Here is a 13,924-nt window from a genome sequence, read left to right on the forward strand (position 1 = left end):
TCATCAAACCACAATTACCCGGTGCACCATCTGGAAGAGTGTTCATTTTTCATTTTCATGCCTTGAAGGGTCTGTCAGATTTGCTCTGAGAATTTTTTCTTCATCTTCTTCTCTTTTTTTTTTCTTCACTTCGCCTGGGTGATGTGATACAGTTCAGTGCAGCTGAGAGAAAGCCGACAAAAAGCTTTGGCAAATGAAAACTGACACAAGGTTGAAAAGAAAATGCGAAACAACCTTTGACCCCCCAAGGAAGTTAGCATTAACCCAAAGCTCCTATGAAGCTGGTGGGTGCTGTTGACTGTGACATTATGGATTGACAGGCAGAGGATGGATAACACTAATACCGCAGCAAATGCAAAACCATTCCTCTTCTCACAGTCACAGCAGGATTACTCTACTGCTGTAAGCCTTTAATACATCTACTCTGACAAACTCACAAGTAAGAAATATGGGGCACACAAGACACATTTTGTTTATGTCAGTACACTGTTGCAAGTTTTGACTTTGTGATGGGTTTTCACTGTTAATTAATTTCGGTTGTTAGAAACAGTTCTGCAGCTAAGCACATCAGTGTTGATTACTTCTCCCTCCGGGAAGTTTCTCTAACCACGTTACAAATCACGACAAGAGTGGGGGAGAGGCACATGGCATCCGGGTAACCTGACACAGCAAGCATGGAGTTTCATCGGAAATAGATAAAAATCTAGCCGTATTACTATTCTAAGGGTGCAGGGAAACGCAACCAACACCAAAGTTCAGTGCTGAGCGGGAAACGGGAAAAGATTTAATGTCACTAGCACATGGGCTGATCCAAACATTTTCTTTCTGGCAACAATCAGAGCTGAATACATTAAAACAATGGCATGATTTGGATGGGGGAGGAGAAGATATGGAGAGATACCCAAAGCATATGCTTAATGTCACTCACATCTGGATACCCAGAGGCATACTGTAAAAAAAAGAATTTCTTTTTAACAAAGAGTTTTGTTCATTTAAAGCTCTTCAACTGTTGATGTTCTCTTGAGGCATATTATCTGTCTAATTAGCAACTTAGAGCGTGTTCACACCTGCAGTTCTGTTTCTGGTCCAGACAAGGCAGAAACTTATTTCTGATTTACATTGTTGTTCATATTTTCATGAACGGATGCCCAATAAAGCCAGTAATAAAGTTACACTGACTGGAAAGCTTCCCTGAGGTGTATTTGGGTGACAGTACTTCCAAACTTCCACAAAAACATTGTATCTTGAGCCAAATGCACTTGTTAGATTCACACAGGCTATAATATTTAGTTATTAGTAAAAAAAATAAAAATCTGAGCAAGGACCTCATGTGTAGTATTAAAAAAATTAAGATATGCTAACATACTGCAATATAATATATAATATAATATAATGACTGAACGCCTCTACCAAACAAACAAAGCTCCTACGTTTAACAGACGTAGGTAAGCTTTCCGTAAAAAGATCAAATTATCTGTGTTTATATGTTTTTGGTCCGAACTGCCATCATATTTAATTTACCCACACAATAGTTTGTTTGAAAGCAGACTTCAACTTTTCAGGAAGATGGCAGCGTTAAAAACTTGTTCAAAAGAAAGAAAAGAGAAAAAGTTGAAACACACTCATATCTACGCTTAACTACATTTGTGAGGGATTGTCATTGACAAAATTGTATTTCCAAGCACCTAACCCTAACTCAAATCCGCCTACCTGAACTCAAATCCTAACCATCACACAATGCTTACCTTAAGCCTGACAATTTGTAGGGTTCAGCATTTTTGGTCCCAAAATTACTAGCTGACTCCCAGGTGTTGGACTCTAATGAATAAATACATACACAAAAAGCCAGAAAATACTCCTTCATTTCTTGAAGCATGTTCAGATGAACATGCTTCAAGATACCTCAAGATTGGAGAGATAGGCTGGAGCCTATCCCAGCTGTCATTGGGCGAGAGGCAGGGTATACCTTGGACAGACAGAGACAAACGAGACACACACGACCACACACGCTCACACTCACTCCCAGGGAAAATTTAGAGTCACCAATTAAGCCGGAATACCCAGAGAAAACCCCCGCATACACGGGGAGAACATGCAAACTCCACACAGAAGGAGTTTGAGGCGACAGTGCTAACCACCACACCACCGAGCAGCCCACATACAGATATATTCACCATATTTTATGTATAAATAATTAAACAAACTTTCTACAGCTTAAAGTGCAGTATTTGTTGTAAAAAAAATAAGTAAGATATCACATGGCTGTAATGAGTGGTGTAATTCTGCCAATAAAAGTGAAAAGATGTGAAGGTCAGTACTTTCTTCCCAAGTAATCCAGCATCTGTTGTTTCAGACGATATAAATCGCAGCACAGTTCTGTTACAATACACCTCACACACAGACACACAAAATATCAAATATTACATTTTAAATTCAGATTGTATTGCCACACACTCAGGAGCCATATGGTCTTTGTCAGAAGCTCTTGAATACTTCTCCTCTCTTCTCCCCTCACCGGGCTGCTGCAAACCAAGCAAACCCTTTCCTTTTCGTCCTGACACCGCCACAAATCTAACTCTTGGAAATGCTTAGCTGAGGGGAATATAGTGACTAAAATTGTTTAGACAATACTTGCAGTGCACTCGCCGTAGTCTCCAGACTGTAAACAAAAACCAGCTGCCCCCGGAGTGTGATACTTATTCACTGACTGATCTAACCATAGGCCAACTGGGGGAGAACAAGAGCGGAAAGCAGAATGAGGAACAAGAGGCTAGGGCAGCTTTATATACTGTCACAGACAATTGGAAAGAAATACTGTCTGAAATACTATCTGACTTTGTTTCTGGACAACATTTTAGAGCTTGTCTATCAATCCTTGTCCATATGTAAAGAAAATGACAATTCCTCTGAGATATATTCCTTCACTGGCACTTAAGATCTTTTATTGTGTTTATCCTGAGCGTATGCAGACAGGATGTTGTCAGCAGCAGTGACAGCTGCTTCAAGTGAGAAAACATTAGTTAACGGTTAGTGGCAGGCAGAGAAGGAAACCGACCTCTGACAATCCACGTCTGTCTACGTTGCAACATACGTCTTCTGAACTCACCTGTTTTCAACAGAGGATTATAATTAAAGGCAGTTGGAGGGAGAAATCTTGGGTTGACTGAGCTACGCATAACACATGATCTACTTCAGAGAGCGTGATGTTGACTTGGACATGTCCATCATGTTAATGCATTCAGATAATTACCACAAGCCTTCACACGGCTTTCACTTTTGAAAAAGAAAACAAAAAGAAAACTAACACATTCAGGAGGAAGCAAAAAAGTGAGAATAAATTTAACACAATTCCATCTCCTAACAAAGTCATGTACATGGGAAATGTACATTTAAACAGGATGCAATGGTTAGTATAACATTCTCAAGCAAATGTTGAAAGATCAACATGTTTTATGCAGGTTTTCTCCTTACAGAATCGTGTTATTGTAATATGTTGTGGCTCTGAAAAAAAATATCTAAAATCTTCAACACCAACAAGATAATGCATTTCTAGTTCTAGTAATAAAAGAGCAAAATTATATCTTATTTTAGACATACGGCCAAAATGCATTGTTATATTAATGGTGCAAAATACATTTGAATGTGTGTTTTGTCATAAATGGGCTACTGAGGAAATTAAAATCCACATAAATTTAAGTTACATTTCATATATTCATATATTTAGCTTTTAAGTATTTTATTCATGTGGCTGAGACGCATGACTCAAACAAAGTTAATATAATTTAAATTTTTCTTTCTTCTTTTATTTTAGTGGATGTACAGCTGACGCGTGGCTTGTGTGCAACAAAAGAAAAGTAGTAGAACAACTCAAGGAGAACTATGTGACACATACAGGAAACTTTACTGCCTTTGACCACAATACCAGTGATGGTCTCCAGGTGCTGGCTACCACAGTCCTGCCTTTAAAAGCACAGATAATAGTGTTTAAAGTGTGCATTAATAATAAAGCACACCAAACCTATGAGGGAAAACATTAGTAATTTCATCTTTGTAAAGTTGTTTTGGAAAAGAAATTCCAAAACAACATTTCTGAAATTCTTTCTTGGGCTGTAGGGCGAGCCCCTAAATTCAGCTTAGTCCGGTGTGCACAAGACACCTGCACTATTTTCTTCACAGTTCCAGCCAGAAGAGCACATCTCAAGCGGAAAGTCTCTCGCTGCTATGTGCTTGTCTGAACAGCAACTGCTGAAAGAGACTAAATCAATTGGCTTCACATTCTCCTGAACATCTCCGGTGTTCATGTGTGAAAACAACTTAAGAGACAGGTTTCAATTTAACATCAGGAAGTAAACTGGTTAAAAATATCTGTTGGGGAGAGGGGACACAAGCAATTGTAAAAACAATCTGAATTCATATCTGTTGATGACTATTATATAAGTTAACATGCCTAATATTTACCATGTAATAAAGTCCTTCCCTATAAACTACCTGAATAAACAAGCGGAGGGATCGGAGAACACATTTTTCTTTTTATCAACTTTTCTCTCTACACTCAATTCCATGACGCGTAGTGTGGCCATGTGGTTGTCTTACCCTGTGGCTCATTACTTCATCACTGCTGTGCTGTGGCTAAACCTTCAGCCTTGCCATGAGCCTGACTTTCCTCTAGCAAATGGCAATGTCCAATTAGTTTAAGTGTAACATTTATTCTGTTCTCATACTGAACCTAAAAACTGTTCTAGTATCCAATAACCTTTGGAGTACACAGGCTGTGACTTTGCCTTCACCTCAATAAAGCATCCCATGATTGAATCAAGTGGCTCAGGTCAACAGGACATATGTTCATTTCCAAGGGTCCTCCAGGGTCCCTGCAGGCAGAAAAATATGCTGAGGGCCTCCTGTGACATTTATTGGATAGGAACTAAATTCTGTCTTTTCTCTCCTTTTTTATAATTTTGTCTCTTTCGCTTCCAGAAAGGGCTCCATTTTTCTGTGTGTTTCTATGTGTGGAGGGGTACCCTCACGTGTGTGCATTGTGTGTGTATGTTCTGTGTGCTTACGCAGTATTTCAACCCTCTGGTCACCCTTCAGGCACCAGCGCATTCTACATCTGTCACTGCCTCAACAACGTCACCTACATTTTCTACCAACCAGTTTCACTACTGTGCCTTGAAGGACAGATACTTCTTCCTCTGTCTTCTGTCCCTGTCTGTCTATGTCACTTATTTCCTACTCACATCACTTTACATCTGTCAGCCTTCAACTCTGTCTTTTGTCAGCCATCCTCTCACTTCTCATCATCTCCCCCTTGCTTCAGTTAAAACAGCAGCAGTAGGAAACATCATGATTCAGTAAATTCCTGTAGAATTAAGCCAAGGGTTTTTAAGTTCTTAATTTTCCACTGTAGCTTTCACATTTATTCTGTCCATAAGAGATCAAATGACTAATCCTCTGACGAATTCTTGTCAATTTGCTGCTGCATCTCCCCGTCCTGGGTAGCTGATTCGATGAACTCATCCCTTTTATTTAAGCTGACAAGTCATTCTTGACTACCAATCATGTAAATGCATTGTGACCTGTCAGTGTTTATTTTTAGGAACAGGTGCAAAGCATAGAAAATTCCCTCAATAAACTATGGGCATTATATCTTCACTGCACTGCAAGCAGTGCATTGTAAAACTGTGTAAACATTTATTTAGATTTTTTTTTTTATAAAGTTAATCAAGCTATAAAACTGTGTAATACACTTCTCATGAGAAAATGCATTAGACATTCAATAGTAATTCATATTATTATATATGATAATTGTGCAAAACTGGTTTTGCAATAGAATTCTGTCAACTTTTCTGAAACAACCATGTTTTTCAGCCATTTCATTACATATATTTTGACATAATCTATTCTTACAATAAAGTAAACTGGTATTTCAATTTAAATGGTAACAGTCAAGTTAAAAGCAAACTTACTTCTGTGAATGTAAATGTAATTTGTTTTATACATTTATGTTCATAAGCGACAGCATTAAACTGATCAAAAATTTCACGGCCCTCATCTAAAAGCGAGTATATTTGTTGCCACTTTCATGGGTTAAATTCATGAAATGGCAACGCGTGTGTAGGCTGTTAGTTGAACTCCATCAGAGATTGTGGGCGCATTTTTAACAGATGCAACATCATTGCACAGTCGCATGTTTAAGCCTTATGCACTGCCATGACAAAAGATGGCTTATGATGCAAAGGTCAGGAGATCACCATAAAATGTAGGATGCATGTAGACCGTAGGATGTATGTGATGAAAATGGTGGACCTACCACTTGACAGACTATCGGGCAAACACTGCCACCTGTACTGCAAATACACGATACAATGTAATGATGATAATACATAATCATGAATGGCCAGTGCTTTATAGTTTTCGCAGTGGGATTCAACAGACATATAATTATGAGCATACATGTCCAGTTGTGAACATGTTGCCTTCATCTCTGAGTGACCACTGTGGTCACTTCACCATAAAAGTTGGATTATCAATCTTTTCAAGTCTTACCATCAGCATTAAGATGTCATTTTCGACATCACATCACATTAATGGATGAGAAGACACGAGTCGATGTGAGAGTTGATCTGGACTAGGAATTTCTCCTCAGAGGAAGCCTGCTGATTTTGTAATTACATGAATAGTACATAAATTGTTAATTACTGTCCTAACTCTCTTCTTAAATGTTTTATTTGTTTATTTATATACTGGTCTGTTTGTTTGTTTGTTTGTTTGTTCATCCAATAATTCATTGCTTCACCTGACTCAAATAAATATAGACAAAAAAAGTACAACAAATGTACTCGATTGCCTTTTGGTCCACATTTCAGGTTGCAGTACGCATACAGAAAGTAATATTTCAAACCTTTCCCATCTGGTTTGTGTTGTTTTACACAACCACAACTTGCTTGTCAGGCTAACACAAATTCTCATTACAAAATTGCATGTAGTATGACCTCACTTGATGTAAAGTCAAACACTGCAAAAATACCATACGTGTGCCATGGACCTCTCCATCACTGTCGCAGATATGTTTAAATAAAACAGTGAGAACTATTAACTTAAAATTAACCTCTGCCTGAATGACAGAATACCGTTGCTTTAACAGACTGAAGCAATGTTACATACCCCAAGACTGAAAATCCATATGGAATAGTGTACTTATTGTGGCATGACGTATGCATATGCTTATCATAATAATGTACCTATATGTAAGACTGTGTCTTACAGAAAAAAATAAACTATCATGAAAAATGATGCTATAACTCTGCTTTATTCCTAGAACATCATCGCATAATTTGCCTGTGTGATTTATGAGTCATTAATAACACAAATGTAACCTGATGTTGATTTAACAATGGATGCATGGGTTATTTGTCAAAGCAAATTATTCAACAGCTCCTTGGTACCAGTTCCTTGGTAACCAGTGCGGGTAAGTCATTACAACACTACATAAAATGATCATACCATTAACAAGATGAAAAAAAGGTTGGATACAGCTACCTACAAGTAAGGTAAGTCCTCATTTAACTGCTCCCCAGCTCTTCAGTTCACTTCACCTCAGCAACATTCGCCAAAGGCTGTTCTGTTTTACCATCTAGCCCCAGGGTCACCCATGAATCTGTGTGACCTCTGAAGGATGAAGGAAGGAAACATAATTCATCCAGGCAGCTTCAACAAGTCTTCTTTGTGTTCCTCCTCGACCTTAAAACCTGGCAGTAAATTCAGTGAACTACAAGTAATAAACTCTTTCCCTGGAGGGCTTGGCTTCTTCTGGTCGGTGCTGATCTAGCATTACCATGATACCATTTGACCATCTCCTTCATTATAATTCAAAAGGTAAAAGTTATACTGGAGGGGCATTATCATTCCAAAACCTTGATCCAAGCAAAGGAGATTGATACTGGATGGAGCACTGCAGGCTGACACAGCTGAGCAGAGTGTGTGAGGTCATGGCTGTGGTTGTTAACCCTTGTCACCAACACCTCCTTCAATCAGTGCTGTTTTTACACATGTTATTATCCAGACTAATCTCTGTGTTTTTGGATTTGCAAAACCTGTGCTCCCTGGGGATTCACACACCATCTGCACTTACCTTATTTTGATGGTTGTTAGACCTGACCTTTGCTCTTTGCCCTCTACACAGGCTTCATTCCATCACTCTAGTGAACACAGACACACACAAACACAAATACAAACATATGCTTTGTTGCTGCATGCAACCTGATGAATTTCTGACATTCTGCAGCGAAAGGTTGTTTAACTAGCAACATCCCATACTTGACACTTGTTAGGCTACGATTCAGCAAAACTGTCACCTGTTACAACACACTCGCCCATTGTTAAAACCTCAGGACTGAAGCAGACACAGCTGCTGCATGTCTGACACAGAATCTCCACCTGTCTCTTAACCATAAAAAAATACCAATTTTGGAACAAAAGGTGGAAAATAAAAGTTGGATTTAAAAATGACCTATCATAGTTTATGTATATGTAGTTTCAGGTGCCTACAGCTTCCCTGATGGAGTTGGTGAGTGTTGCATCAGTGTTAACATGATAATCAACATAAACACACCAACATACAAAGCAGAACTTACTGGCTACTTCCAGTGATGCATTGTGACTGATTGCCTGGCCCAGATAGTTTCGTGCCACGCACACATAGCTGCCATCGTCTGGCTTGCTTCGTCGTCCGTGGATGATTCGTAAAAAGAAGAGGGATCCACTGGGGAGGAGCATGCGATGGGAGCGGGGATTGTCACGGTCTGTCTCGACACGCTCTCCATCTTTGTACCATTCCACGGTCGGGATTGGTCGGCCCTCTGCCTTACAGTTGAGAGTGGCTGGCTCCCCTTTGGACACGATGAGGTCAGAGGGGTGCTCCACAATGCGGGGAGGGAAGTCTTCCTGGCGAAGACGAGACCCTGGAAAGGAAAAAAGTGCACAAATGGTCATGCTTTCTCATTATTGGCAAACCTGCCACATGCCTACTGTACATACAGTATCTGTGGATATGGACATATATATAAGATAATTCCTCTCGGACATTAAAAGTGCCATTGAAATTGTTATCAGTATTAAATTATCTATTGCTGTGCAAGTACCCTGAATTAACAACAATCCACTTTAATGATGTAATTACCACAACAACACAGGCCCCCATACACTGTGTATCTTTTGTTTCAGCAGCTGGAACCCTTTGAGGCACTGGAAATGTACAGTTTTGACATGTGAAATCCTCTGGAATTAATATCTTTCAAAACAACAGATGTAATTATGACATAAATATATGCAGCTTTGGAACTGCAAGAATGAATTATAATGGGATTATATTATTATCTAAGGTTACACTAAATTGTGTTTTTTGTTCCTTTCATAGACTTAAATACTTACAGAAATGGTACATGTAAGGAAGGTTTACAGTTACATCCCCATTTTTTGCTTAATGCCAGAGAAATAAAAGGAAAATATAATATTAACAGCATGTTGTACTGTAGTATTTTCCACACCAAACTAGTAGCTCTGGGTGCCTATGCTCATTATGAACAGGACACCAACTCTCTTCTGTATGTGTATCTCTATCATTTGATAAATCTTTACCATTTGAAGCCATTTTCACCACAACCTTTAATAAGATGTGGAATAGAAATCGATAACTCTAACCACACTAACACAAACAACCACAAAATCACCTCTAATCCACGATGCACCACTGAGACGTCAATCAAGCTACTCCTCTGAAACAAACTGTGTAGGAATGAGTCCCAGTGAGGCCGAGGACAAAGAAAACCTCCCTAATGAGTTCCAGGTACACAACTCCAATGCCTCTGTACATCTAACATTCCATTCATCCCTTTCCAACCCCCTAACACAGCCAAGCTCACAGACAACACCACTTCCAGTCTTGTCCACACAAACAAACCATCACTTGCTCTCTTTCCTTTTCTTCCCTCCAGTATTTTTCCTTTTTTAAAATAATATGGGGAGGATTCTGCAAAACAGCCGCAGGTGTCTTTGTTACAGAATCTAGATCAGATCCCTTGCAATCGTGTTGGAAGTAGTTGTGCCAGAAAGTGCTAAAATCAAACCATTTGGAGAGGACAGAGAAGGTGGAGAACATTAATATTTGTCATAACATTGCTATTTACCAATTCTGTTGCTCTGTTGCTTTCACGCAGTTTCAAATACTAGTTTTCACAGCCTTCAACAGGTAAAGGCTGTAAAGGGTTATTTGCTTTGTAATAAAGATAAGGACCACCATGTTAGATATATGCTCCTACATATTTGCTTTAACCAAGAAATGACCTGCTATAACACAATGTGTGCGGTAACACCTCATAAAGTGAAATGGGATTGTATAGTGGTAGAGTATTTTCACAAAACAAAATTTAGTATCTTTTCCTAAAGCTTATGAAAGAAACTATTACAGGAAAAATCCCCTAATTAACACCAAAAGCCATGAACAATAGATATATGGGAGCTTATCATTAAAATGTGAATGACTAACTGACTATGAATCATTTAGAAAGTCTACAGATATTCTACAGTCTACAGAGACATATTTTTAACTGTAAATTAACTGTAACTGTAAGCTGGGGTCTGTGACAATGACATCTGATTTGCAGACTCCTATTCAAATAAAATCTTTCAGGCATAAGATTTGGAAATGTGTGCATTACTAAAAGACCATCACGGCAGTTTTGTCCACCTTAATCTTGCACATACTGTAATTTTTATAATAATAATAATAATAATAATAATAATAAGAAGAAGAAGAAGAAGAAGAAGAAGAAGAATACTGTAACTTTACTGTAACTCATTTATTTGGGCTTTGGGATTTATTTTAATTTCTTTTTTTTGTTTCCCATTAAATTTTGGCCTCCACCAACTAACATTGGCAGTGGACTGCTGTGGGGCTGCCCTGTGAGTCTTTAGCAGTGATCTGAGCACAACATAGATGCTTATATGCTGACAACGACAATGTGACTACAATAATGTTTAGTAAGGATAATGCTTGCAATGACATCATCTTAGAGTAGGATGGCAGCACACGTGGGCATTTACCATAAACCAGAATAGGTCTGTGGCTGATGGGAACATCATGGGACAGGTTTTTCAATACAATGAATGTGATTAACTACATAGAATATAGATGAATAACCTAACTTGGGCATCATGGCTAACTAAAACAAGTGGCACACTGACCACTCGATTTCTTCTTCAAATTATTTTTAGACATTTTTAGTACTTCCTAGTTGCTAGAAAAAAATAGCCATCCACGTTTAAAAGAGCCACAGGTTATGTCCACATTTCTGAGCGAAGATGAAACAAGTGACACATCTTCCTTATTGTCAACCCAGCCATGTGTCTACAACACATATCACTGAAACCCAAAATGTATAACAACAAAGAGCCCCACTGAACTCTATTAGATAATCCCTCCATGAAATTGAAAGTACTATTCAAAAAGGAATTAGGTGTGGCCCATTATTATTACCCTGAATTAACAATAATCCACTTTGATGATATAATAACCACCCAAACACATGCCCTCATAAACTGTTTATCTTTTGTTTCAGCAGTTGGACACCCCCCACCCCCCACCCCCCACCCCCCGCCGCCGCACTGTAAATTAGTAATCTAACATGATGTCATTGCAAAAGAGCTTGAGTTACTCCCACTTTTGAAACTTTGTAAAAAAAAAAAGAGATAAAATATGTATATCATAGTGTGTGTGCATATTGTGAAATGTGGGCCCAAATACAGGATGTAAGATGGTGGAGGACTAAAGGTTGTTTTAATGGGAAAATCAAAAACTACAAACCAAGGGCACTGCTAGGCAGGAATTTTGCAGTCCCAAATAATTCAAGGATATGGACGGCAAGAATAGGTATAAACAAAACATGAAACAAAGGGACAGATGTGATCCAGAGATCCAGCACGGAACAAAGAAAACTCTAGACTGTATAAATGTGAAGAAGAGTATTGACTAACATGACACAGATGTGGTGGTCAGTAACAGAATCCACGTGTGAAACAAAGACAGCAAGCCAAATTAAACAGAATGTAAAAGACAACAAAGTGTTAAAGGAATAAGACAGGAAGTAAAGCTAATTTACTGCCAAAAAAATTAACTAGAAATCTCCCCAAAAAAGCAACAAGATCAACGTTATTTCACATCAAATCATAATCCTTTCCTGACCAAACCAAATCATTTTTGTGCAGAGGCCTTATTAATTCATTAGTAAGAAATAAAGACAAAAGAAAATTAAAATAGTTCCACTCTAGATTGGAAGGCCCAATGGCTTAATCCACCATCAGCCTGCAGCCTCCTAATGTAGACTTGCTGTTTGCTGTTGATGACATATGTATTTTTGCATTGTGCTGGAGCATTTGAGTAAAATGGTACAGTTTGACTGCTGCTCTGAGCAAATAGAATTACATTTTTGAAAAAGAATTGAAGAAAAAAAGAATGGTGATGCTAAGAATCATTTAAAGAAGGACGGAAAGTAATCTTCAATCACATAAAGACAACCAAAGTACATAGCTACACATCAAATCAAACACAAGACAGGCCACCCAGTGCCACCATACCATAGCACACAAAGAAACAAATTGCAAATATGTAAGATAAATGCTATTTTACACACTGTCTAGACGTCCAAACAGGTATAAGAACAATACAAACAAGACAGGCACTGTGGCCTTTAGTCCCTGTTTACAGCACACATGCTGCTTTCCTTGTTCCTAATTGTGTTGGGCTGATGCCCGGGGGTCCATGCAACTCCCTAAGCTCCCTGGCATTACTGAGAGGCAGTATCAGCCCACCACAAGTGGTCCCCAAAAGACCAGGCTTTATCTGCAAAGGGCCAGCAGCCAGCATAAAATCAGAATGTAAAAACATGTACACGGGTGCAGAATGGAGTACATAAATACGCACCAAAGGTTGTTTGTTGCACCTGCGCGCTCACATTTTCCTTTTAGTCATTCCGGAGGCAGCTCTGTTGTCTTATGAAGATTTATGTGCAGTTTTGTCTCAGACACTGAAAAGGAGTTGAGTCCAATTTCTCTATAATTGTGTCTCTTATTTTCATGTAAGAATCAAATGAAATGCCCAGAAATACAATTTTAAAAAACCCCAAATATGTTGAAATGAGAAATTTCACTGCAAAGACTTTCAGTTGTAAACAATGTCAGTATTTGCTGCAGTCTATTTTAACATTATCTTGCTGTATTATATCAATCAGGTTGATTTATTATCATTTTAAAGTTTATTCATAAAGAATGACAAAGTCTGCCAATTCTAAACAAGTCATTGTGACAACATTATTTTGTGTCGAAAGATTAATGTAACAAGTACTTTTCTACTTAATTATACTGAGCTATTTTACTGTTTTTGTTTCACTAACATTAGTTCCTTTCAATCATTTCATGAAGTCAATGTGGTGATAAATATGTGATCCGAAAAACACATTTGCTCAGTTTATTTATGTCTCTCCCAAACTTCTTTGAGAACAGAAGACCAATGGGAAATGTCACCAATCTAGCAACCCCCTTGTGTGAGTGTGCATGGAAAAAAAATGTTGTATTAAAATGATGAATTACAGTTATTTATTGTTATTAGTCGACTGATTGTGTTAACTCTGAATTTTCCTGCCTTGCATGTAAATTAATAGCTATCTTATTATTATAATGAAATATGAGATGCTGATGTATATCAACTGTAAAATGACAGCAAATCTTTACAGGGTCGAGTTTCCAAATTGTGAATATAGAGGGCAGAAAAGAAGGCAATGGCTGCTAAACCATAGAAGGAGAGACAGTGGGAAAAAGAAGCAAATAAGGAGGAAGGAAGCTGCTTTAAAATAAGCTGACCCCAGAAATTGTA

At 38.3% G+C, this 13,924-nt stretch overlaps 1 protein-coding gene across 1 annotated transcript in view; it reads right to left on the minus strand.

The window, feature by feature from the left end:
- The window catches only part of LOC140279302 (roundabout homolog 1-like), a 73,666-nt gene that overhangs the window by 46,592 nt on the left and 13,150 nt on the right, over positions 1 to 13,924 (minus strand). The window contains 1 exon segment of the mRNA XM_072374421.1: positions 8,634 to 8,960. Within this exon segment, the coding sequence (XP_072230522.1) occupies positions 8,634 to 8,960 (327 nt within the window).

This window comes from Leuresthes tenuis, unplaced genomic scaffold (genome assembly GCF_036924035.1).
Source record: "Leuresthes tenuis unplaced genomic scaffold, fLeuTen1.0.hap1 SCAF_21, whole genome shotgun sequence".
NCBI classification, from domain to species: Eukaryota; Metazoa; Chordata; class Actinopteri; order Atheriniformes; family Atherinopsidae; genus Leuresthes; species Leuresthes tenuis.